We start from the raw sequence: 27,115 nt of genomic DNA, 5'->3' as shown, positions 1-27,115 counted from the left end.
GGTGTGCAGTAGCTTATAGATATTCTAAAAACTAACAATACTGATGCTAACATCTAAAAAAAAATTTTATTATTATTTCATGGGACCTTTAAGAACTTTAAATTAATAAAATAGATTTTAAAAAAGTAAATAAAAGCTGATGTATGTCTTTCTTTCTCCAGATGATCCAGTCACACCTCAGACACCCAGTAATGACAGCATGCCCAGCTACTGCAGAAATGAGGATGGTGATATCTTCCTGGCGGCTGAGTCCTGGAAGCCCAACGTCTGCTCTAGCTGTGTGTGTCTAGACGGAGCCATCAGCTGCTTCTCTGAGTCTTGCCCACCAGTCAACTGTGCCCGACCCGTGCTCAGAAAGGGCCAATGCTGCCCGTACTGTCTAGGTATGTAAATCTGTCCCCCAGATCAGACAACCCAATTGGCCCGTCGATAAGCCCCACTCATTTAGTATCTGTCTTAAAATGTCAGCTATCAGTATGAAAGCTTTGTCTTAGAATGGTTTTAATACAATTTTGAAAACAAAAGGATGACGAGGAGCATTAATGGGAACTTTGAGGGATATACAGTATCAAAGATTTTAATAGAGCCATAGAATGATCGTTTGAAAATACCTAGACATAGCTGAATAATAAGAGTTCACTACATGGAAATGACATACAGTGGGCCTCAAACACCATTGTTTCCCCAATCTCATGTAAATCCTGTGAGTATAAAATCCTGGTGAAAAACAAGTCAGTCAGAACAAAACACAGACTGATGAATCACACAGGATTATTAGCATGCACACCATACGTAGAATTTGATTGGCCACAATGTTTTCTATTGAGATTACAACAATATATATGTACAACGCAAGATATATGGATAATAAGTTTATTCAGCGCCACCCCAAAGAAGCATAAGGTCTGTTTATTTGTATCTTATGTTAGTTTAATGTGTACATTGGGAAATTTGCTGCATATTTTTGTAATGAAGTAACAAGCACATGCAAATTGCTGAACATTAAATGTTTAATGCACATTTATGTATCGTGTCATATCATTCAGCTGTTACTATGATTTTTTTCCAGAGTGAAAAAACAACACTAAACTTATGTACATAACTGATTTGTTTAGACAGAGGTTGATATTGGTTCCTGCTTGTGTTTTCATATATATGTATAAAGGAGAGAAGATTTTTTTCAACACATTTCTAAACATAATAGTTTTAATACCTCATCTCAAATAACTGATTTATTTTATCTTTGCCATGATGACGGTAAATAATATTTGACTAGATATTATTCAAGACACTTCTATACAGCTTAAAGTGACATTTAAAGGCTCAACTAGGTTAATTAGATTAACTAGACAGGCTAGGGTAATTAGGCAAACTATTGTATAAGGATGGTTTGTTCTGTAGACTATCGAAAAAAAAAATCTTAAAGGGGCTAATAATGTTGTCCTTAAAATGGTGTTAGAAAATAAAAAAAAATGCTTTTATTCTAGTCGAAATAAAACAAATAAGACTTTCTCCAGAAGAAAAAAATATTATCAGACATACTGTGAACATTTCTTTGCTCTGTTAAACATAATTTGGGAAATATTTAAAAAAGAGAAAAATATTCAAAAGGGTGCTAATAATTTTGACTTCATCTAAATATATATATTTATATATATTGTAGCCTATAGGTCACTCTGGTGGCATAATGAGAGCTCACTCCTCCTAGCTAAAATACAACATTTCTCCAGCTCTTCAGTTTTTCAACAAGCATTCTATGGCATCTTTAAAATAAATACTGCGGTTAACAAGATTAACTTCAAAGCAAGAGATTACAGATCACAATGCAAGCAAGAAAAGTGTCAGAGTATGGTTGTTATGGTCACAAATTTCTTTAAGACATAACAGTTACATACAACATTGACGTTAGCAGAGTTGAATACATACATATACTGTTGTTAAATAATCAGGGTGTCTACTGGGTCTAAAAAAGTCTTAAAATGTCTTAAATTTAAAAAAAATAAATTATTTTAGGCCTTAAAAATTCTTAAATTCACTGGTAAAGTATATTTTTGTAGAACTTAATAATAATTTTAAACTGATCATCATTTTCCATTGTCCATGTAAAGCTACCCAATAGGGCCAAAACCCATCCAATCACCAGCAATAAATCTTAAAAAAAAAAAAAATTTTACAAAAGTTTTATTCATTAATTATCTTTACCAATATGGTTTAATAATCTTCTCTTAGAGGTCTTAAATAGTCTCATTTGACTTGGTTAATAAAAAATAAAATTAACTATTTCCCATCCTCTCAGGAGACCAGAAATTAGGGTTATAAGTACCCTAGGTATATTGTTTAAAAATTTTTGTGCAGTGTTTCTCAACCACGCTCCTGGAGGACCACCAGCTTTGCACATTTCCATGTCTCCTTAAGCAAACACACCTGATTCAGTTCATCAGCTGATTAACAGAGACTAAAACACCCGTAATGGGAGTGAAAGAAAAGGAGACATACAGAATATGCAGTGTTGGTGGTCTTCCAGGTAGTGGTTGAGTAACACTTTTTGAGATTAAACCCCTATCAAACCAATCTTCGAATGTTTCACTATGGCACTAAAATCCCCTTGCAAATAATACTCCTTTGCCATTGGCTCATCTCCCTTTTAGGGGTGGGGTTTACTGATAGGTCCGACTGACCGAGTGTTTCTCCTACCTCCTTACCAGATGCTACGCCGAGGGCTGTGTGTCATTTCAACGGGAAGACGTACATGGACGAGGAGCGATGGGACATTGACAGCTGCACTCACTGCTACTGCCTGCAAGGCCAGACTCTGTGCTCCACCGTCAGCTGTCCTGCTTTACCCTGCCATCAGCCGCTCACTGTGGAGGGCAGCTGCTGCCCCATGTGTCCAGGTCAGGGCTTATGCGATGTGTGTTCACATTCAGATTAGATCAGATGATCAGAGTAGAACAGACTGAAGGACAGGACGGTCAATCTGTGTGGTAAACACATTGCTGGTTTACTGTAAATGGCTTAATTTGAGTTTCATTGCCAAGATGAAATATTTAAATCACACAAATAATGGTTGACCTCTCTCAGAAATAGTCACTTTTGTTACTTAAAGGGTTAGACAACACAAATTGAAAATTCTGTTATTAATAACTCACTCTGCATTGGTCACTTTCCACCTAAAAACAACTAAGTATCACTGTCTAATGATGTTACAGCTTGACATTGTGTGGATGTTACAACAATAACGTCTATCAGAAATTGAATTTTGGTTGCCATACCTGACAAATAAATGTCAGTATTTAACGTCAATATGACAGTGCTTTAAGATGTTGTAACGTTGACAAGGCTTGATGTTGAATTCTGGTCACTTTCCAACACAACCTAAAATCAACCAAATATCAACGTCATTTAACATCGCTATTGAACGTCAAAATAATGCTGTCCTTAGACGCTGGCTAGACATTGAATTTTGGTCTCCTGACATCACAACCTAAATCTAGCCTAAAATCAACGTCTTATGATGCTGTGCGCCTGCTGGGTTGGAAGACAAACCAAGGTGTTTCAAATGAGCTGTCTGATGCTCCATAGACAGCAACAGAGACATTAAAAGTTTTGAAAATGAACCAAAAACACTGTCAAAACCTTCCATTTGAATTTAGTGATTTGGCTTTGATCATACGAAGCTCAAAGAACAATTTTGAGCACAAAAAAAAAACTAAAATTTACTTTGTTTGACTTTGTCTTCTCTTTGTCACCAGTTCATCGGGGAGTGTGTTTACAATGGGCAATACAACACATTGCCATTAGACTCAGCAGCGCAGTTGTAAATATCATCATATTGACCGATTTGATGCAGAAGACAGGCAAGCAAAACTATTTTTGCAGGTTTTGCCACACAAAAGAATTCTTGTAGCTTGATGTGATTACAATTGAATCACTGAAGTCATATAAATGCTGCGTCCCAATTCGCATACTATACGTCCTAAACAGTATTCAAAAATAGAATTATTATGTCCCAAACCATAGTATATTGAAAAGAGAATGCCAAAGGCTCCCGGATGGATTACTATTTCTGAAAATTCGAAGTGCAGAAGTGTCCATACTATAAAGCTGCCTTTCCACTGCACATAACATTTGGGCATGACTGTCGGAATACGCCCCCTTCTGGCAGTCGCACTGAATTTTCAGTTCTGACGTGCACCATGGGAGAGAAGCTGTTCTCACAGTGTCCGCAATAAAAGAGTGCAAAAGCAAGAGCCTTTATTCTTTGCGTTTACCATGGTTGAATGAATGAATGAATAATAGAAACTCATAGACTGCTAAAATATTGGGGGGGATGTTGAGAAAACATAAAAAATTATATTTTTATTACATTTATGAACAACAGTGTTTTTTGTTAATATATAATTTTTCTAATTCAAATTTTAACTACTAAAAAGTACTATTTCTCATTTCGCGCGCACTGACCGGCTTGTAAAAGACTGGAATACATCACATCCGGTCGGCCGGTCACATACGGTTTAGTCGCAGGAGTTCAAATATTTCAATGGATTCGCAGCTCAAATCGGATCCGAATTTTCTGCATACGGAGATGATCGTAACTTTACGCAGCTCCCAGACTACTCTCCATTGGTAATGAACGACTTCCGGTCTGTCGCTTGTCGTTTGTCGTGTACAGTGGAAAGTAGGCTTAACTGCTCATATTGCCCACAATACATTGTGCGCTGGATATGAATTGGATCTGGTCAAAAGTGTAAATAAGCTACAAACATGGCAACTGTCAAGTAGAGAGGCTTCTGTAAAGTTGTTTGAATGATTATTAAATAATATCTAGCCAACTGGAAAATATTTAAACTGCATTATTTCATATGCAACAACAATTTGAACTTATATCAAGATATGTTTGGACATTAACATCTGAATGCATAAATATCCAAAGACCTGAGGAGATTTCTCTGCATGAAAGACTCACGAATGGCAGATTAGCCTGTTGCTGATTCTCTAATAAGGTAGTTAAATATATAGGAAACGTGTAAGATGTGTCATGATTGATAAGGGATGTTACTAAGCAACATAACGATCTGTTAATGAGGAAGTAGTATGTCTCAAAGCTTGCATACTCTTATGTTGCACACTAGTATATACTTTTCCTTCACAACAAAGTACACACTTTTTGGGCGTTGTATAAGTATGCGAATTGGGACGCAGCATTTATGTCAGGTTATGTTAGGTTCCTCTTTAAACATCTCAGGACCATTGTTGTCTGGATTTCATCTAAAGTATCTTGTTTTGTGTTATGAACATGAACAAAGGTCTGAGGAGATTTAAATGACATGATGGTGAGAAATTCATAACAGTTTTCATTTTGGGATGAGCTCACTTTTTAACAAAGGTGTTCTTGCTTGAGATTCTTCCTGTGCTGTCCTTCTTTCTTTAATGTGATGCAGTTCATGCATTTTTCATATTCATGAATTTAAGCGTGGCTTAAGTATTCAACTTCATTTAGGATTCTTATGTGTTTGACAGATACTTTAAGCAGAACTGAACTCTTGTTGCCCTACAGTTAAACTAAGTTTAACTAAAAGTTTTAAAGAATTAACCCCTTCGGACCCTGTGTCCATTACAATGGAAATCACATGTCAGTTTCTTGTGGTTCCTGAGCATTTCATCTAATTTAAAGCCTGCAGTCCATGACAGTGCACGACTGTCATCCAATCAAATGGCAGTAAGGCTCGGCATGTTGTAATTCGAAAAAAGTCCACTACCCTGAAAAACAGCATGGCATTACTTCACTCCAGACACAGACGTAAGACACATTTAAAATGTTTTTATTCAGATTTATTGATATGTTTGCCAATATTTCAGAGATTGTATGTAAAAAAAAGAGGGATTGCACTCCCTTATTAAAGTTTAAATGTTTTTTGTAACATTGCAAGCTTTAGATCAGGATTTGTTTTTAAATATGTCTGTTATTTAGGACAATGGCTTCAAATTAAATCCTAAATTAAATCTCCAGTAAGGCTGATTGAACTATATATTGAATATTAAATATATATAAACTAAATTATTGCTGAAACAATTTCATATGCAGAATATACAGATCTTCTTGAACATATAGAGAATGGAAATATCTTAAACGTGGACATACTGTGCAGTGATGAGGAAGATGAAGATAAAGTTTGTTATAAACAAGATGCAATCGATACAACAAAAACCTAAAAATTAAAGTAAAAATGTTACAATGTAAATGTTTGTGATTTAGAAAAAAAATTTGAGATTATACCAGCAATTATGTTTCAATGCATTTTTATTATTATAATTTGGTCTCATTTTTAGTAGCCTTACAAACTGTGAAAACATACTTTTATTAAAACTTGCAACATAAACTTGGAACATAATTTGGTTCTGAAGAGGTTCAAGTAAATTAGAAACATTTTAGAGACATTGTATTTATTTTCTGATGCAGCCAAGGCCACAGGTGGGGTTGGGGGTGGGGGGGTGGTTAAGGGGCAATACATTTAGCTAAGTTAACCACTTTTTGCTGTCCAATCAAATCCTTATTGATAAAATAAAGCCCTACCCTGTGTTATTATTAAAGCAACAATGATATTTCATCCAAAAGAAATAACATTTGTTCATTGTTTAGTCAGACTCAAGCAGTTTCATATTTGTTTGAGTTCCTTTCTTCAGTCGAACACAAAAGAAGATATTTTGAAGAATGTTGGAAACCAGTAGCCATTGACTTTCCTAGTGTTGTTTCCCTGCAACTATGGATGCTAATGCTACCATTGCATCAATTTTCCAGAATTATTCACAATTTCCTTTTGTGTTCAGTATCAAAAGAAGTTTGAAACCACTTGAAGGTGTGTGAATAATGAATAAATGCTAGGTTTCAGGGTAAACTATCCCTCTTAATCCTGCTTAATTTCCTAATTCTATGCTCTTTTTTGATGAAAACAACAAGAGCCTTCTTCACAATGAATAATGCCAGTATCTCTGATTCAAGCACCCTGCCATTTTGCTGTCTGTAGTTTTGTCTCTCTCTCGTTTTTCACTCTCTCTCTCTCTCTCTCTCTTTCTCTTAATCTGCTTGTCTCTCTCTCTGTCTGGCTCTCATACAGCAGTGTTTACTTAGAACATTCTCTCTAATTGAATGGGTCTTTCGTCTAAATACGGACTCGTTGAGATGAATCATTTAAAAGGATTGATTAAGTCGGAGTTGGACAGAGGCTAAATTAGCTCTCTTTGCATTTGGGAGATAATGTCATTGATCACGGCCCTCTTTATTGCTGTGTCACTTGGCTCGGGATCAATAAGGGGGTTGAGAGTAGTGTCGTGTGCATTCTGGGTAATCACTCACCCTTCGGTGCTTTCTCCCACTCCAAGACACAGCTCTGAAGATGAGCTTTTAATTAGCCGACGACCCGCAATTTCACACTGACCCCATTCCGCTTGTTCTGAGAGGGCACTTCGCAACTCTCCTCTTAATGTAGTTAGGATTTATATGATGTGCTCTCTTCTCACACGCTCTTCTTCTCTCTCTCTCATTGTGCTTCTGTGTCTGTGATGTTATCATTACAGAGAGTTACGCTCCTACGAATGTGCCCATCGAGAAGACGGACCAACGAGGAGACAAGTCTAGACATCAGCCAGCCTGGCCCACTCACAGCGAAAATGATGTTATGCCACAGTTTAGAGGTACGTTTGGGAGTACAACACAATATATTTATGGTGACTTGAGAAAGCCAACACACTGTTATACTACATACACTTAATATTCTTCTTCTTCTTCTGAGACTAGATTTCTATATGCATCTCCTCCTAAACCATTCATTCTACAACCACCAAACTTACTCCAAACCTCCAAACTGGTCTGACTCGGGTTGCTATATCTTTTTCAACTGGTCCGACTTACGGTATTCTGAAAACTGACCCGGAAATTTCGGAAATGTCCCACTGACTTAACATTGGACCAAACCTTGTGACCTCATAACTTTGTTTCAGAATCTCCTACAGATCTAAGTTTGGACTCATTCAAATCAGACAACCAATCGGCATCACTGATGATCTTTCAACTTACTAGCCACACCCTAGCAACTGTCCCATAGACTTCCATTGTTAAAAAAATTTGCCATTGACTTTACATTAGACATACCAGTGTTGGGCAGTAGCGTTGTTACAAGTAGTGACGCTTCTAGCTTAACTACAATTCTCAGTAGCATAGTGATAGCGTCGATACTTTCTAATCAAATTGCTTTTTAGTAGCGTAGCTATTTTATTAGTCAAGTAGCGCAGTAGCGTTCACACAAGCTACATTTACAGACCCCGGATCAATAAGTGATGGCACCGACATTCACGGAGCTGTGAGGCCGGTGTCTAGGCGGTGAAAGTAATTCCATATGATGGCAAGAATGATGATTTCTTCTTCTTCCTGTTTAACGGTTTTCGACAACAAAAGTTTTTAGTGCATTACTGCCACCTCTGGTTGGTGACGTCAACCAAATCTTGCTTGATGGAAAGATGACTGAGGGAGATAAGTTATTTCTGAAGCAGGATTCCTTGTGACCATACCTTGAGAAGTACATGTTAAGATGCAATAACTTAATTTCTGATGATGTTATTAAGATGCAATAACTTAATTTCTTAATTGCTGTGATCTCCCAGCCTGTCCAGCTAAAACCAGGCCTTAGCAACCACCTAGCAACACATTAGCAACCACCTAGAACACCTTAGTATCTGCTTAGCAATACCTTAGCAATCACTCAAAACACCCTAGCAACAACTTAGCAACTATATAGCAATGCCTGAGCAATTGCCTAGCTACCACTCAGAACACCCTAGCAACACCTTAGCAAGCACCTAGCAACACCTTAGCAACCCCCTAGAACACCTTAGCAAGCATCTAGCAACACCTTAGTAACGACCTAGAACACCTTAGCAATCCATCAATCCATACTAAACATACTAACATATATGAAATTATGCCAACTGTTTTAAACTTCTTAAATACTACTTCAATAATTTAAACTAAACTTTGACGAGGCTTTCTCAAAACACCTTAAAGTTTGTCTTCAAACTTTTCTAGCTTTTGTAACTGTTCATATATCTACTGTTGAAGTCAGATCTATTACACTGCAAAAAATGCTTTTCTTGCTTAGATTTTTTGTCTTGTTTCTAGTCCAAATATCTAAAAATTCCTAAATCAAGAAGAGTTTTCTAGACAAGCAAAACATATTGTCTTGTTTTGAGAAATAATATGCCAATATTAAGTGAGTTTTTCCTTGAAACAAGCAAAATAATCCGCCAATGGGGTAAGCAAAATAATCTTACGTCAAAAGATTTTTTTGCTTACCCTATTGGCAGATTATTTTGCTTGTTTTAAGGAAAAACTCACTTAATATTGGCATATTATTTCTCAAAACAAGACAATATGTTTTGCTTGTTTAGAAAATGCTTCTTGATATAAGAAATTTTAGATATTTAGACTAGAAACAAGACAAAAAATCTAAGCAAGAAAAGCATTTTTTGCAGTGTAGCCCCCTAAATTCTTAGCCCCGTGTTTAATAATTTAAAAAGCCAAACTCAGCAAAAAAGACAAAAATTCAGTTTCTACAGAAAATCCAGGCAAAAAATAGGAAAAGAGTTAGTTTGAAAATGTATCTGGAGTAATGTAGATGTAGCTTTAAGCTTAAGTAAAGCTGTTAGCATGTTTTGGTTAGCTCTAATTTTTTCTGATTTTCCCCGTGTAATGGTTTGATGTGCTAGTTTTATTGAGTTAGCCAGAACATTTTTGCAACTTTTAAAGTAACTTGAAGCAAACTTCAATGCCAGAGTTTCACAAAGCTGACTGTTTGTTTCTTTAGACTTGCAATCTGAAACTCAATTTTGTATGAATTTCTTTAGTTACGGCTGATGTGAGTGGGAGTCTGTCTGTCAACGCTCTGGCATTTGCTTTAAATCCTGACATTGATGTCTGGCAGTATTTTACAGTCAAGCCGTATTTGCACTTTACATGGCATAAATCAATTCTGAATTGTTCTACACCTCCCCAGTCAGACATTGCTCTGCGAGTCACTGCTGTCAGGTGTGAATATAACATCAAATGTATATTTTTTGGTGGCTCCAGGTGAATTTGGAAGTCTGCAGATGCCCTACCTAGATGGCAAGACGCCTCTGCCCAGTGAAGATGCTGGTCTGCATTGGGCATGGGTGGCATTACCAGTCTTGATGATGATGCTTACTCTAGCCGCCTTGCTGTTGGTCAACCAGCGGAAGCAGTGGATCCCTGTCCCTTGCTATCGCACACCCAATAAGGTAATGCAGTATGTTACAGCTCACTACATAGATGCAACCTCAATTTAAGGGTGTGTTAACACATAGCTAACACTAGTTCATTTACATAAGTGTGAATGGTGTATCGGAGGCAGTATCCTAGCACTCTGACACTGTAGCACTGCAGTACAGCAAACTGAGTCTGATTCATGGTTCGAGATCATTTGACTTTCCTGTTCTCCTTTTTCTGCACAATAATTTCCTGTCTGTGCTTCATAGTTAAATGTAAAAATAAAATAATACAACATATAATTAAAAAAAATTATACACGTATATGCTCACCAGCCACTTTATTAGGGACATCTGACTAGTTCTGGGTTGGACCCCGTTTGCCTTTAGAACTCCCTTAATCCTTTGTGGCGTAGATTCTACTAGGCACTGAAAACATTGCTCAGAGGTTTTACTTCATATTGACATGATAGAATCACGCAGTTGCTGCAGATTTGTCGGCTGCAAATAGATTATGAGAATTACCCCTTTCCACCACATCCCAAAGGTGCTCTATTGGATTGAGATCTGGTGGCTGTGGTGGCTATTTGAGTACAGTGAACTCATTGTTATGTTTAGGAAACCAGTCTGAGATGATTTGCGCTCTATGACATGGCACGTTATCCTAGTAAAAGTAGCCATCAGACGATGGGTATACTGTGGTCATAAAGGGATGGAAACGGTCAGCAACAATACTTAGGTAGGCTCTGACATTGGCACGATGCTCAGTTGGTACTAATGGGTTCAAAGTGTGCCAAGAAAATATCTCCCACACCATTACGCCACCACCACCAGCCTGAATAGTTGATACAAGACAGGATGGATCCATGCTTTCATGTTGTTGATGCCAAATTTTGACCCTACCATCTGAATGTTGCAGCAGAAATTGAGACTCATGAGATCAGGCAAGGTAAATATCCGCTCATTGGATATTTTTTCTTTTTCGGACCATTCTCTGTAAACCCTAAAGATAGTTGTGCGTGAAAATCCCAGTACATCAGCAGTTTCTGAAATACTCTATGCCACATTCAGTCACTTAATCACATCTCTTCCCCATTCTGATGGTCGATTTGAACTGCAGCAGATGATTGGCTGATTAGAAATTTGTGATAACGAGCAGTTGGACATGTGTACCTAATAAACTGGCTAGTGTGTCTGTGTATATATATTATATATATATCACTTAGGTCCCCTTTGCCTTCATACTAGAAGTGTACCGCACCAAAAGCGCCAACCGAACTACACTCTGGCACACCTCTTCCAACTAAGCTAGGGCCAGACAACTGAGCACTCACACTAGTCAAACAAACAAATGAATGCGCCCGAACACGGTTCGGATAGCCTAGTGTCAGTGCACTCTGAATTTATGGATATCTTTACAGTATAGCGTCAACTCTTTAAAGCAAAATCTGGCCAAAAGTAGTAAAGCCAATTTGCTTGTTAAGTGGTGACGTGTTTGTGACGTATGTATACTGTTTCCGGGTCCAAGCTGCCATTCATTTGAGTGGAGAAATCCTTCGTTTATGATCACATTTATTCCTATCATACATTAAAGTTAATTTTATATAAAATCATAGTGTACACAACAATCTCTGGGCTTGCTGCATAACAAATACCAAAGATTGAACAGTTTATAAAAAATTAATCACTTTCTGGCCATCGGATATTAGGCATGGACATACATACTGCCATCGTGATTTTCGAAAGCATTAAATCGCTTTGTAAACATTTATTATTACCATTTCATGAGTCTCCCTATTCATTTGAATGGAGCGCTTGGACCCGGAAGCCGCTTCGCGTGACGTCACACTTAACAAGCGGATTCCAGCCTTTAATGGCAAAAGCATGTGAAAACTTTCAACTTGACTGACTGTGGAGTTTCTTTCTGTCCTGTACAGTCTACATGTCTCAACAACCAGCTGGTGTACGTGGACTGCCAGAAGGGGACGAAGGTCCAGGTGGACAGTTCGCAGCGCATGCTCCGCATTGCAGATCCCGACTCGAGATACAGCGGCTACTACAGCATGCAGAAACACAACAACCTGCAAGCTGACAACTTCTACCAGACCGCGTGAACAGCAGGAGCGAGAGAGAGCGTGAGTGAAAGAGAAAGAGAGAGACTGAGCCTGTGTTCAGCTGCCAGACCTTTGCGGCACACGGACACCTACTAAAAAAACAAAAACAAAACTAAACTGTAGAGACGGACAAAGAAAGCCACCAAACTAAGCGGTCAGAGAAGAGACCCCTGATACCGAATAACGATTATAATATTCACATAAGTCACTCCGAAAAATGTATCACACGTCGACACCCGGAGATGAAAGCCGCACCTATGTAACCTACGAACCATTACGGAGTGTGGTAGTTAAATTGAAGAGGACTCTTCCAGAATATTTTTGTGAATCAGAGGTGTGTGTGTGTGAGAGAGAGAGCGTTAGATTTCATGGCACAAGTTTTGGTAGTCGTGAAGTCAAATGTACGTCTTTGGGATTAGAACAGGTGGGGTGTTTTATTCGTTTCTTTTCGACAATATTTTTTTCCTGCATTCCTATTTTTTGGGTTGGAAAAGAGAGAAATTATTTTAGGAGTGATGATGATTTTTTTTTGACACAAGTGCTTGTGTGAACACTTAACTCTGAACCAAAGCTTCTCTGTCTGTGGCACCTGATGCCGAAACAGACCAGGCGAGAGGCCGAGGAGGGACGTTCACTTCCCTGAAACCGACGAGACGCGGGACTGTGTACGGAGCACAGCTGACAGAGGGAAAAACAGGAGGGAAAACCAGACGAAAGATAGTCTGTTGTCGTTGTTGTTGTTGTTGCAACAGATGCATTTTTGTAGGAGATGCTACTGTGAGATTGTGATTTCCTCTGCGTGAGTTTGTTTTTCTTTTCAAGACGAAAGGAGGAAAAATCAGAGCAAGTCGCTCTGTGGACATGAGTTCTTCCTGTTAAAGGATGCGAGGGGGGTCTCTATGTTGTATTTCTTCTTACATGTATGAGCATTTTCCCATTTAATCATACAACCACCATTTGTTCTTTCTCCCACAACTAAGGGCAGATCGACACTCCTAGCAAATATATAAATATATATTATTTTTTTCCTGAAACAAATCTGAGGATGTGAGAGTTGCGAACATAGATAATGAGATAATGGTTTGGATTTGAGGCTATGCTTTACAAGTGCTGCTTTTTTTCCTTTTATTTTTGATTTTTTGTTGTTGCTTTGATTGTTTAAACCTCATTTTATGTGGAGGAAAACCTGTAGTGAGGGTCATTTGTCTTTTTGAGAAACTTTTACCAAGAGAACAGAATCAAACGGCCTTATTTGTTAAATGCAGGCAGAACGGATTTGTGCGAACACACTGATCTCAGTTTCAGAAATGTATGTGTGTTTAATAATTATTTGTAAAAGTGCACTTTCAGAGTATATCAAACTAAATTTCATTAATAAATAAATACAAGCTGCATTTACATGAACCCCGATAATAAGTTGTAATTGCATTAGTAGCCCAGTACAAATGAAAAAGTTGCATACTTGGTCAATCAGGGGTGCGTTTCCCAAACAACAACATAACTCGCGGCTGAACTATCATGGTATGATGCATCCTTTGGGACGATGTAGTGACGAGTGTTTCCCAAAACCATAGTTGCTCTGTTCCAAATCCGTTGTTTGAAACATGTTAGTTATATCGTAAACGTCCTTAATGACGCTCTAAACGGGGTCAAGTAGCAATTTCTTTAGAGAATTTTTTATTTTAAAAAATTCCAATATTAGCTGGATATTGAGAGATGACCTAAGAGAGATGACTTTAATTTTTATTTATAAATCATTCCAAGTTAAAATGTTGGAACATTCGAAAGGAATAGGGCATGGGAGATAACTGGAAATGGAACACAACTAGTTACTATGCTTCAAACTAAAGCTCGAGAGGTATAGTTGCAAACGTACAAAGTGCGAATGTTCATTCGAACGATGAATTTAGGAAATGCCAAATCAATGAACTATGTTTGTAACAACGAAATTGTGACCTTAGTTGGCTAACCACTGTTTTCGGGAAATACACCACAGAATGAATTTCGCCCTGCGTTTTTACCAAGAAGAATCTCTCTCACATTAAAGAGCTTCATCATTTAGGGCGCGAGAACACCAAAGTAATTTTAGAAAACTGTTTCATGAAAATGCCAGCGCTTTTCAAAATAAAATGCTTTTCTAACTGTTGGAACCTTTCAAAAATTCTCATTATTTGTGTAAAATGGAAGCTTAGCCCCTTGTCAAAAACAACTACAAAAAATACATTCGGCCTAAGAAAAAAAAACACTTTGGTGGACACACACTCTTAAAGCAGCAGTTGATAAAGCATAAAATGAACAATGATAAACAATGCTAATATAGCAATTATTACATGTATTTGTATAGTAGTTATCTTTGGCCTGAACAGGCTTCTGGGCAAAAGGAAATAGTTGTATGTTCAAGAACATAATACAGTTCAAATACAAACTTTGCTTGGTTTTTAAATCATATTTAATTTAGTCTGCATGAAATAAAATGTTTTTATGAAAATTTTTATTCTATAAAAAATTCAAAATTGTCACTGCTTAATGGTTTTGTGAACAGTTTCCTCAAAAATTCTGGATTGTATAGAGTACTTACAAACGTATTAGTAGTAATGTAGACATGCTACCAAAAATTTATGAAGGAATGTTTTAGTAATAATTGTTTTAGTAATAATAAATGATTTAATAAGCACCTAATTTACCAATTTTACAAGATCTAAGATAAGCCTTTGGTGTCTTCAGGATGTGTCTGTAAAGTTTCAGCTCAATACACTCGATAATTTATTATAACCTCCAAAATATGCCTATTTTGGTGTCTGAGTGTAGCTGTTTTTGCAGCCTGTGGCTTTAAATGCAATTGAGCTGCTTCTTTCCGCCCACTGCTCCCACGTGCACATCTGCTTCTCCTAAATTACGTCAGATAAACAGCCGTCAGTGATAGAGACAGACACAGAGAAAGCTGAAATACAGCTCATTAGTCAAAAAACCATGTGAGTTGATTCAAGCCTTTCTGAAATGATGAGCCATAGTGAGTATAGCGGTTAAGAAATATGCCGATTTTACTGTCGTTATTACAAACTGCTCTATTTTAAAAATGTTTTCAACTTATGAAAAATCACAGAGGGTTTTAGCATATATTTTAATCTCGGTTTTTTTGCAAAAAAAAAATGTGTGTACATGTTATTATACTAACATGACGCCTGCCAATCAGTTTGGTGGGTGGGGGAAAACCACACTCCAAAGTACTCCTGGTGGGCCTCAAAACCCCTGAGCTCATATTTTAACATCAGGACATTTTTAAAAAGCAACTAATTGTGTTTATATCACTCCAATATGACTTTGGACACACTAAACACTATACAAACAGCTTACAAAGGTTGATTTGTCATCATAGGTGCCCTTTAAGAATACAGTTCTTATACATACAGTACATTACGCTAACAACTTAGCAAAAAGTCTGACAGAACATTTCTGCTAACAATTTACACAAAAAAGTTTGCCTGCATTTCATCAATGAGGTCCAAAGAATCTGAATGAACTTTTGTAGGAGCTTTGTGATAAACGTATACTGCTTTTTGGATAAGCGTTTTCCATTTCGCTTCATTTGTACTGTTCACGAAAGCGCCTCCTTTTCTGGAAGCTTTGAAACGTTACTGAGGCACCTTTGTGTTCTGTTTTTTTTTTTAGCTGGGAACGAATTTGGCTTCAAAAAATAAAAAATCCAAAGCTATAATAGGAAAATTTATGTACATAGTAATGCTAAAATGAAAAGACCTGAAATATTATGTGAGTAAATATATGTATGTGTGTATGTATATGTGTTCGCATGTACGTACAGGTGCGCACGCACATGTACGCACACATGACTTCTCTTCATCGGTAAAGTTCATTTTCCTAATGAATGTATTTATGATTGAGCAAAATGAGAGATTTATATATTGGCAAACTGATGATGACAGGCATTCCATTGCCTTTTTTGTTTGGTGGTTATGAAAAAAAACAAGCAGAGACGACGACGATATAGAAAGAAAGACAAACATCTCATTTTATTCTTATTTTTGTGTGTTTATTTTCCCCTCTCGTGCATTTTTTGAGACTCATAAGAGTCACTTTGGGTTTTGTTTTTTTTGTATTTGCGAATTAAAATGTAGGGTGAAATATAAAAACACAAGAAATCAGCAGAGTTCTCTAAAAAAAAATCAATTATAATTTGTGTGCGTCGATAATTGTGTGTCACATTAAGCCATCTTTTGTGATCTGACGGCTGAACGATTAAGCTCTTGTTTCATTGTTTTCTGTCACGAGTCCCTTCAGGTGTCAGAACTACTGGAATGTTGATGGACATAAGCTGTTGAAGTGAGGGGGCGGGGCAGGGGTGGGCAGTGGGAGGGGCAAGATGTGGGCGGGGCTGTTGATTTGTGATAGTTTGTCTTGGTTGTATCTTTATCTATATGTGATTATTGTTTGTAGAGCTATACAACTTGGCACTTTTATATATAGAGAGAAAAGTAACATGTGTTTCTTTCTTGTTTTGGGTTTGTTTTCTAACTGATCCTTTTGTTTCATAGAAAAAGTTGCCCTTTTTATTTATTTTTTGTATAAACCCTTGTAGGACCCTGTGCAGAGGTGATTTGGTAAATCCCCCCGTAAAAAAAAAAAGTAAAAAAAAAAAAGTCACACTACATCACCTAAATCAGGACAACGTTTTAGGAAGAAAAGCAATTCCACTTCAACGCAATGATTGGTTTTAAAAGTTAGGCTGGATTAAGGTCACGTCTGCATTATGTTGTTGCATTTACAAGACGTTATAAAGAGCACTTTTGTCAAAAGCGATACTCCTTTCATCTCTGGGTAAACTTCAAAAATAAAATTTGGAGAAATTGTATTTTAAATGCAGGCATGTACCAATAAATATTGGCATGATATAGAAATATTTAGCAAAATACATCCGAATGCAATTAAAATATATTTTTTTAAATTAGAGGAATGGGAGTTGTGATGGAAATGTGTTTAATTACCATTAAAAAGAAATCCATAAAGGAACAAATATAAAACACTTCCTTTAGCATTTTTAAAGAAATATGGCCCAGCTTTGGCGGTTTAGTAACATTTTACTTGAATGGGTGTTCATAAGGGTGTCAGTAAATCTTTATAACCATACACTCTCAGAAATAAAGGTACATGAGCTGTCACTAGGCCAGTACCTTTTTAAAAGGTACATATTTGTACCCAAAGAGTCCACAGTGGTACCTCAAAAGTGCATATTAGTGTCCAAATGTACCTAAAAAAATTACCTATGGGGTTCCATTATGAACCCTTGGTTACAAATATGTACCTTTTGAAAAGGTACTGCCCCAATGACAGCTCCTGTATCTCTATTATTTTTTGAGAGTGTAGCATGACTGTCATTACTTATCATTTGCTCAGTTGTGACATTTTAAATGCAAAAATGACATTGTTAGTTATGACAACTTGACATAAACAAGTGCATTACAACCTGATTTTATCTTTGTCAACTTGACATTATCAAGACTGCAAAACTTGTCATAAATCTGTCATAAACATTGTCATGAGTCCATTATAAATATGTCAAGAATTAAATATGTTAAGTTACAACGAATTAAAAACATAATGTATGTCGTCATGACTATTTGTCGATATCATTTTTCACCGTGTATATTAATGTAATTGACATTGACGTTTATGTCAAGTTGTCATAAAAACAGTGTCATGCTTGCTTTTGAAATCACTTGGCATTCATGACATATGATAAAGGTTTCATGACAGTCTTATAAACACCCCTTCAATTAAAGTGTTACCATGTGTTGACAGTAAACATGCATTAGACGCTATAGACTCTTACTTTAGCCTTCATTCGAGCAGAGTCAGGTTTTGGCATAACAAATATGCGAGATATAACTCACAAACAAGCACTTGCTTATGAGGATTTAAAGCTAATTTCAGAGATCTGCGCCTCTGCTCCTGTTTATTCTTTACCATGCTTCTGTTTTGTGGAAGTGAAACAACTGATTGGTAGTCTTGTCTTTCAGTCACGGCCAATCAGAAAGCATCAGAGAGATGGTAAACAAGAACTATTAATGGCTCACTGGAGAGAAAGAGAGAGACCTGACCACCTTTACCAAAATAAACGCAACGGCATTTCAGCAAGATGTCATCCATATTTAATGAGCGATGTTAAATCTGTGCATAGCCCACTTTCAACTTGCAATTTCCACACACAAAACATTTCCTCCTCATTGCCTCTGAACACACTCCGCTTGTGTTCATGGATGAAAGCCAGCTAATTTGAACAGACCTACACTTTTTTTTTTTTCGAGGGGGGTCTTAAAGGGTCTTTTGTTTTTATTTTTTTTGATGTTTTTAGTGCATTCTCTAAGTATTGTTGTAAATACTTGAGTGTCACTCGCCAAAACGTACACAGAAAAAAGAGAAAAAAAAGGTTTGGAGAAGGTAAGAATTAGAGATGTAATATATTGTCTATGACCTTAATAATTTATTGTTGAGCAGAAAAAAAAACGAACGTTGTGAAAGATGCAGCTCAAATTGCGAACGTTGCGTTGATGGATTAAAAAATAGAGCGTTTCAGAGGTAAAGACTTCATAGAGTGTCCGTTTCACATTTATTTTCGGCTCCTCGAAGAAGATTCTAAACAAGTTTATTTGATCAAAGAAATGGAAGCCGGAGAAGCTTCTAGAAATGTGTCCCCCTCTCCACCCTCTCATTCTTTCTTTCTACATGAATGATCGACCCTTCTGGAGTTTGTATACTACTGGTGTTTAATGTTCATGAAAAATAATTATTATGTCAACATGGGTCATGATATTGCAGATTTATGAAAAAAAAAAAAGGGTAGATGAAAAATTTACTCAGAATTCCTGTAGCACAGCAGATTATTTTCCAGTTTCTTGTATTATTTTGTTTCTTTGCAGCACAATAAAATACTTTTTAAACATCTGAGAGTCATGTCATGTTTTGGGAACTCACTCTACTCTACACTGTAAAACCCAACAGTCAACTTTATCAAGTGAACTGAGTGTATAGTTAACTGTCTGAAGGTTAATTCTACTCATTTGAAAAGAGTTTTGAACTCAGTGTTGAAGGTAATGAGTTAAATACCTCATTACTTCAACTTAAATAGGGTAAGTTCACAGTACTCATATACATGTAAATTAGTTTTTTTTAAACTCAAATGGTTTATAGCAATTGATTTCCTCAAATGGTTTTAGTAGCCTTAACTCATTGGGTTTTACAGTGCTTACATTGCTTTGTTTACTCAAATAGATTAAGTTCACAGTACTCGTTAGGATTAGTAGATTTTCAGTAAAGTAAAATGATAAATTTATGAGCCCTCCTGTGATAGTTTAATGAATTTTTAAATATTTTCCCAAGTGATGATTAATAGAGCTAGAACATTTTTTTCCTGTATTTTATTTTCAAAACACTTTATTTTGATGGTTTATTTCAGCATTATAGACTGTCTGCTTAATATCTGTTGAAATTGCTGCTAAACTGACATGTAGCTGATTGTAAGAAACTTTGCTTGTACATGTTAACTTACACTAACCCTAACACCAACCCTAACCCCAACCTAACAGTCTACTTCTAATCTAATGAGAATTAGTTAACTTAAATTCAACAAACGAGCCATCAAAATAAAGTTTGACCTTATTTTTTACTTTTAAAGAGAGACATTTCTTTTAGGTTGGCTCATGGTTTGTTCATTAGCCCCCTAGAGAATTGTTTAGGCAAGAGGGGTAAATAAATCTTTCTCCACACTCTCAGAAACAAATGATACAATGTTGTACCAAAAAAGGTACAAACCAACTTGGGCAGTGCCTTTTTATGAAACAGAATTGTACCTTAAGACAAAGAAACAAATTTGTAGCAGTGCAGTTTGTACTTTTTAGGACTTGATTTATACCATGGGAAACCCAAATGTACCTTTGGTTTTTAAAACCTGCAGATGCAATATTGTACCTTCATCAAAAGTACAAATCTGATCCATAACGGAAGCACTACAGTGACAACACTTTGTATCTTAACAGTGTCAAATGTGTTACTTCAAGAACTATTTAAAGACATTATATAAATCCAAAATGTGTCAATTTATTTTCAGTAAATATCAAACATCAAATACATTTTTTTTAATGTTTTTTTTAAGTTTCTTTTTGTATAAATGCACCTTTTCATTTACAATAAAGAATAAAAAAAATACTTTAGCATGAAACAAAAAATCTATTTTTTTGCTAATCATTTCACAACACTTTTCACAAAAATATTATAGAAATACATTCTCACATTACAATATAAAACTTTCTTTTTCTCCAATTTTCACATAAAACCTTCGTAATAAAAATAATTAAATTTAAATATATAAATCATTAAAAGTTCAGTTAATTCACTTAATTATAAAATAGAAATAAATATGCAAAATTATTGTAATGAGATGTGCACAATGTTTGATTAGTTTTACAATACTAAAATATCTGCATAAACACTTTTCATATGCAGGAATTTTGCCAGCTCACGTGCATATGGTGAAAAGCAAATTGATAGTGGATATCAATAATGAATCTGCATTTATCAGAAAATGCTTACCTGATGTTTATTAAAAATATCTTAAATGTTTAGTTTACAATACCTATAGTTTTGTTTTACCAGTTGTTGTTTTTTATTATAGAACTTAATAATTCATGTTTATGAGTTTCATTAAGCATATGCTTTTAAATAATGATATATGTTTTAATACGGAAATTATTCATAAAATCACTTTGTCTTTCCAGTCATATTTATTTTCATAGATATTGTAATAAAGGAGTCCAACACTTCTGTACCTTTTATATGAGAACAATTGTGGAACTTCACTTCAATTGTACCATAAAAGGTGCAGAACGGTATCATAAGAGGTCTTTTCTGCATCATATAAAGTACAGCTTTTACAAAGGTACAAAACTGTTCCTTAAGGAACATTAGTTGTACCACCGTGTATTCTAATTGTTTTTTTTAAATGCTATTCTCAACTTCATTTATAAAGTTTTAATATAAAACTTACAGTTGTATGCACATTTGTAAGTGAACACTTAAATAGTAAAATAGTAGGCCCTATAATTCATTTAACAAAATGGCAGGAAATATTATACGTTCATCAAAAAGTGTGGTTAGGATCACCATCCATCGAAACCAGCTAAAAAAAAATGCTCATAAAATGCCACCAAATGCAGTATTTAAACCTCATAATTAAATAGAGAATGAGGCAAATAACTCCAAAAAGACCCTTTTTTCAGAAAAAAAAGAACCACTCCTACAGGCCTGTTTCATACTGAAAAGTTGAAACGTCAATGATGAAAAGCGTTATTGTGGTGGTACCAACGATTTCAAAATGTTTGTCTACACCAATTTAAAACTAAAACAGCTATCAACACACACTAAACATGATCATGCACAGTAAACAACACAAAATTTCCTTATAGACTATATCAAACATTGTAGGCTACTCACACAGGTCTTGTGTTAATATTAACTTAGCAGTAAGACGTAGCCTACAATGTTATATCGGTAAAGTTTTGTGTTGGCATATGGTCTAATTTTATACAGTCATTGGGTCTAACTCATAAACATAAATGGTCTATCAAACACAACGCCGTTTTCAAACGATGCAATAAACCATGTGCTCTTTTAATTTCTTTAGGAAATCAATGACATGAAATAGTCAAATAATATAGTTTGTAGCATAAGTGTTTGCAAATTGCTGATTTGCAAAATGGCTGTGATAGTTGGGCTTTTTTCTTCTCCTTCTACAGGGCTTTTTTAAAATATCAATTATAAATACATTTCTGTATTATTATTTATTAGGTCACCATAATTATATAAGAAATGTCTAAATAATAAGAGCAGTTGCGCGATCAGACCACAAAGTGGCGACAGAGAGCTGCGAAAAAAAGATGCTGGAGCGTCAACTGCTTTTTTGTTCTGAAGTGTGGGGAAAACAAATAATAATAATCAAATATTGAGACTGATGGGATGTGAAGGTAGTGACAGTATATGAAGTCAGCATTCCCTGATGCTGTTTTTCATGTGTTGCAGAATTGCAGGGTCACATGATGGTCCACAAACAGAGAATAAGCACTTCAGTCTATCGCACTTTATTTCTACAGGGTCGTTTAAAGAGACAGCAACACTTTAAATCAGGGGTGAAACCTGGTGGGCCAGTGTCCTGCATATTTTAGCTCCAACTTGACTCAAAACACCTGCAAGGATGTTTCTACAAAGCCTAGTAAGAGCTTGATTAGTTAGCCCAGGTGTGTCTGATTGGGGTTGGAACTAAACTTTGCAGGACACCGACCCTCCAGGACCGAGTTTGGACATGCCTGCTTTAAATAAAAAAAGGCTTTAATGATTCTTTAGCTCATATACTTCATTATCTTTCATATAGTGAATCCTTTTGTTATCCCCAATCAATGTGATGTCGGTTTTATGTTACATTTAAAGATTTCTTATTACACTATTTGATACTGTTTTAGGGCACTTTGATAATAATAATACTAACTAGAATTGTACATTTCCTAAAGGAAATGTGAATGGGGTTTGCGTGGCAAATCGATGGGGTACAATGTATTTTTTTTGGTTGCTAGGGTGTTCTGAATGGTTGCTAAGGTGTTCTGAGTGGTTGGTAGGTGGTTGCTAAGGTGTTCTAAGTGATTGCTAAGGCGTTGCTAGGCGGTTGCTAGGGTGTCCTAAGTGGTTGCTAGGTGGTTGCTAAGGTGTTGCTAGGCGGTTGCTAGGGTGTCCTGAGTGGTTGCTAGGGGGTTGCTAGGTGGTTGCTAAGGTGTCCTAAGTGGTTGCTAGGTGGTTGCTAAGGTGTTGCTAGGTGGTTGCTAGGGTATTCTAAGTGGTTGCTAAGGCGTTGCTAGGCGGTTGCTAGGGTGTCCTGAGTGGTTGCTAGGTGGTTGCTAAGGTGTTGCTAGGCGGTTGCTAAGGTGTCCTAAGTGGTTGCTAGGGTGTCCTGAGTGGTTGCTAGGTGGTTGCTAAGGTGTTGCTAGGCGGTTGCTAGGGTGTCCTGAGTGGTTGCTAAGGTGTTGCTAGGTGGTTGCTAGGGTGTCCTGAGTGGTTGCTAGGTGGTTGCTAAGGTGTTGCTAGGTGGTTGCTAGGGTGTTCTGAGTGGTTGCTAGGCGGTTGCTAGGGTGTTCTGAGTGGTTGCTAGGTGGTTGCTAAGGTGTTGCTAGGCAGTTGCTAAGGTGTCCTAAGTGGTTGCTAGGTGGTTGCTAAGGTGTTGCTAGGCAGTTGCTAAGGTGTCCTAAGTGGTTGCTAGGTGGTTGCTAAGGTGTTGCTAGGGTATTCTGAGCGGTTGCTAAGGTGTTGCTAGGCGGTTGCTAGGGTGTCCTGAGTGGTCGCTAGGCCCTTACTAAGACGTTACTAGGCGGTTGCTAGGTGGTTGCTAGGCGGTTGCTAGGGTAATTTGGGTGGTTGCTAGGCAGTTGCTAAGGTACCCTGGGTGGTTACTAGGCAAGCCTTACATACTTGCCTGATGAAATATTTATACTTAGTAAGCAGTTCTAGCAAGTTACAGTACATGGCTAGTCAATATTAGCATGTAGCTAGTCACTGCTAGCATGTGTAGCATATAGGAAGTTCCGTTTGCTAGCATGAGTCAAACGAGCCAATCCCCAAGTCTCTACGATGTTCTGATGCCGAGATATAGCTGTTGATTAATGGTTGCTAGGGTACTCTGTTTTGTTGCTATGGGCGAGGTTACAGAGTGAACTTGAATGTGGTTGGCTGTCCAAGTCAAATGAGCCAACCCCCAAGTCAATAGGACACTGCTAAGCAAAGAAATGCATGTAGGCCAGTATTAAAGGCAGTCTATGGGACCAGTTTGGGGGCGTGGCTTGTGAGCTTCATTATCATATTGAGATGCTCATTGGTTGTCTTAGTCAGATGAGCCAACCCCCAAGTCAATAGGACACTGCTTAGCAAAGATATGCATGTAGACCAATTACAATGGCAGTCTATGGGACCAGTTTGGGGGCGTGGCTTGTGAGCTTCATTATCATATTGAGATGCTCATTGGTTGTCTGAGTCAGATGAGCCATCCCAGAAGTCAATAGGACACTGCTAAGCAAAGATATGCATCCAGCCCTATTATAATAGAAGTCAATGGGATCAGTTTGGGGGCGTGGCTTGTGAGCTTCATTATCATATTGTGATGCTGATTGGTTGCCTGAGTCAAATGAGCCCACCCCCATGTCTCTATGACACTCCTATGTAATGTTATAGATGTGTGACCTTTATAATGGAAGTCAATGGGATGTGCAATGGGACATCCCACTCCATGTTAAGTCAATGGGGCAGTTATTAAGGGTCTTTAAGTGGTTTGGGGGGGCGTGGCTTGTGAGCTTCAAAATCATATTGAGATGCTGATTGGTTGCCTCAGTCAAGTAAGGCAACCCCCAAGTCTGTATGACACTGCTATGTAATGTGATTGACATGTGAGTCAAGAAATGAATGGGAGTCAATGGGCAATGTAAAGTCAATGGGGACCCCTTTGGGACGTCCTAGCACCCCAGGGGTACAACTTATACCCCCTTTTGGGGTATGTTCTCATACAGGCTGCAACCCCCTACAGATGTTGCGAATCCCATATTTCTACGAAATTCACACTTGGCGCTATAACGCTTTAAAGGTCGTCCCATTTCGCGGGGGCGTTAGTGCTGTTCTAGAAAAATGAATGGGAGTCAATGGGGACAATGTAAGTCAATGGGAGAGCTTTGGGACGTCCTAGAGCCCCAGGGGTGCAACTTTTACCCCATTGCGAGGTATGTTCTCATTTAGGCTGCAACCCCCTACAGATGCTGTGAATCTCATATTTCTATGAAATTCACACTCGGCGCTGTGATTCGTCAAAATTCGGCTCAATGTTAAGTCTATGGGATTTTTGGGGGGGTTTTTTGGCCCCTGCGGGGCCAAAAAACCCCCCACCCCTTATAAAAGTCATAGCACACCATTCCCGATAAGACCGCACGATTTGAGCCCACTTTCAAGGGTCTGGGACGAAAGCTGCGGGACTAGTTACGCGCCGAAAAATGGTACGGAAGAAGGAAGAAGAAGAATAATAAGCCAGCACAATAGTAAGAATGGACTTTGCCTAAGGCAAACCCCATTAATAATAATAATGATTACACAACACAATTAGTTCCCATTAGGCAACATTAATGATGTTTCTACTGTTGTTATTATTATTATTATTATTATTGTTATTTGTTATTTTTATTAAGATGTATTATTATTCATTTATTAATTTATTCCCAATTCACCTGTACCGCATGTTTTTGGACTGTGGGGGAAACCGGAGCACCCAGAGGAAACCCACGGGGACGAAGGGAGAACATGCAAACTCCACACAGAAACGCGACCCAGCGACCTTGTATTATTATTATTATTATTATTATTATTATTATTATTATTATTATTATTATTATTATTATTATTATTATTATTATTATTATTATTGTTGTTGTTGTTGTTGTTCTTATTGTTGTTATTAAGATTTAATATTATTATTATTATTATTATTATTATTGTTGTTGTTGTTGTTGTTGTTCTTATTGTTGTTATTAAGATTTAATATTTTTATTATTATTATGAAGGTTAAGATTATTATTATTGTTATTATCATTATTATCATTATTATCATTATTATTATTATAAAGGTTAAGATTATTATTTATTGTTATTGTACATATTATTATTATTATTATTCATTCATTCATTTTCTTGTCGGCTTAGTCCCTTTATTAATCCGGGGTCGCCACAGCGGAATGAACCGCCAATTTATCCAGCAAGTTTTTTACGCACCGGATGCCCTTCCAGCCGCAACCTATCTCTGGGAAACCTCCACACACACATTCACTCACACACTCATACACTACGGACAATTTAGCCTACCCAATTAACCTGTACCGCATGTCTTTGGACTTTGGGGGAAACCGGAGCACCCGGAAGAAACCCACGCAAAGGCAGGGAGAACATGCAAACTCCACACAGAACCAGCGACCCAGCGACCTTCTTGCTGTAAGGCAACAGCACTACCTACTCCGCCATTTTATTATTATTATTATTATTAATATTATTATTATTATTATTATTATGAAGGTTCAAATTATAATTATTATTGTTATTATAGAGTTTAAGATCATTATTATTGTTCTTATTATTATTATTATTGTTGTTGTTGTTGTTATTAAGATTTATGGTTATTATTTTTATGCAGGTTAAGATTATTATTATTATTATCATTATTATTATTATTATACCATTATTAAATTATATTGTTTAAAATATATTATTTATGCTCTATGCTCCAATTACTGGATGCTCTTGGTAAGTACCATACAACATCACAGAGTCTAACAGCGTTTATGAAATATTTGCTGAAAGGTTGTGTGAGTGATCTGCAGTGTTTTATGGGCTCCGCTGACACATGACGTTAATCTTTATCATTTATGCATGCTATATGGGAGACTTGAATGATTCCAGTCGACGTCAGATGACATTTTCCGGCGTACTGATCCTTTTCACGCTTTTATAATCAAGGTGCACATTGATAACAGGAAAGGGCTGTGTTACAAAGTGAAGCCTGACTCCGTAAAAGCAGAACAGCTCCGTAATGTTGATGTTCAGGTTGTTAGACTTTATTTCATGCTCCACTTCCCGCTATTATCCGCCGC

The 27,115-nt window shown here is 36.9% G+C and overlaps 1 protein-coding gene across 1 annotated transcript in view; it reads left to right on the top strand.

Moving 5' to 3' along the window:
* Positions 1–12,407, top strand: part of crim1 (cysteine rich transmembrane BMP regulator 1 (chordin-like)) — a 258,179-nt gene extending 245,772 nt beyond the window's left edge. The window contains 5 exon segments of the mRNA NM_212821.1: positions 162–383; positions 2,706–2,894; positions 7,576–7,692; positions 10,121–10,308; positions 12,213–12,407. Coding sequence (NP_997986.1) covers positions 162–383; positions 2,706–2,894; positions 7,576–7,692; positions 10,121–10,308; positions 12,213–12,389 — 893 coding nt within the window. The 3' untranslated portion in view covers positions 12,390–12,407.
* Positions 12,408–27,115: the final 14,708 nt, after the last annotated feature.

The sequence above is a fragment of the Danio rerio genome, chromosome 17, assembly GCF_049306965.1.
Source record: "Danio rerio strain Tuebingen ecotype United States chromosome 17, GRCz12tu, whole genome shotgun sequence".
Classification (NCBI taxonomy): Eukaryota; Metazoa; Chordata; class Actinopteri; order Cypriniformes; family Danionidae; genus Danio; species Danio rerio.
Note: the sequence above shows the minus strand (reverse complement) of the source record. Positions and strands in the feature narration are given on the sequence as shown.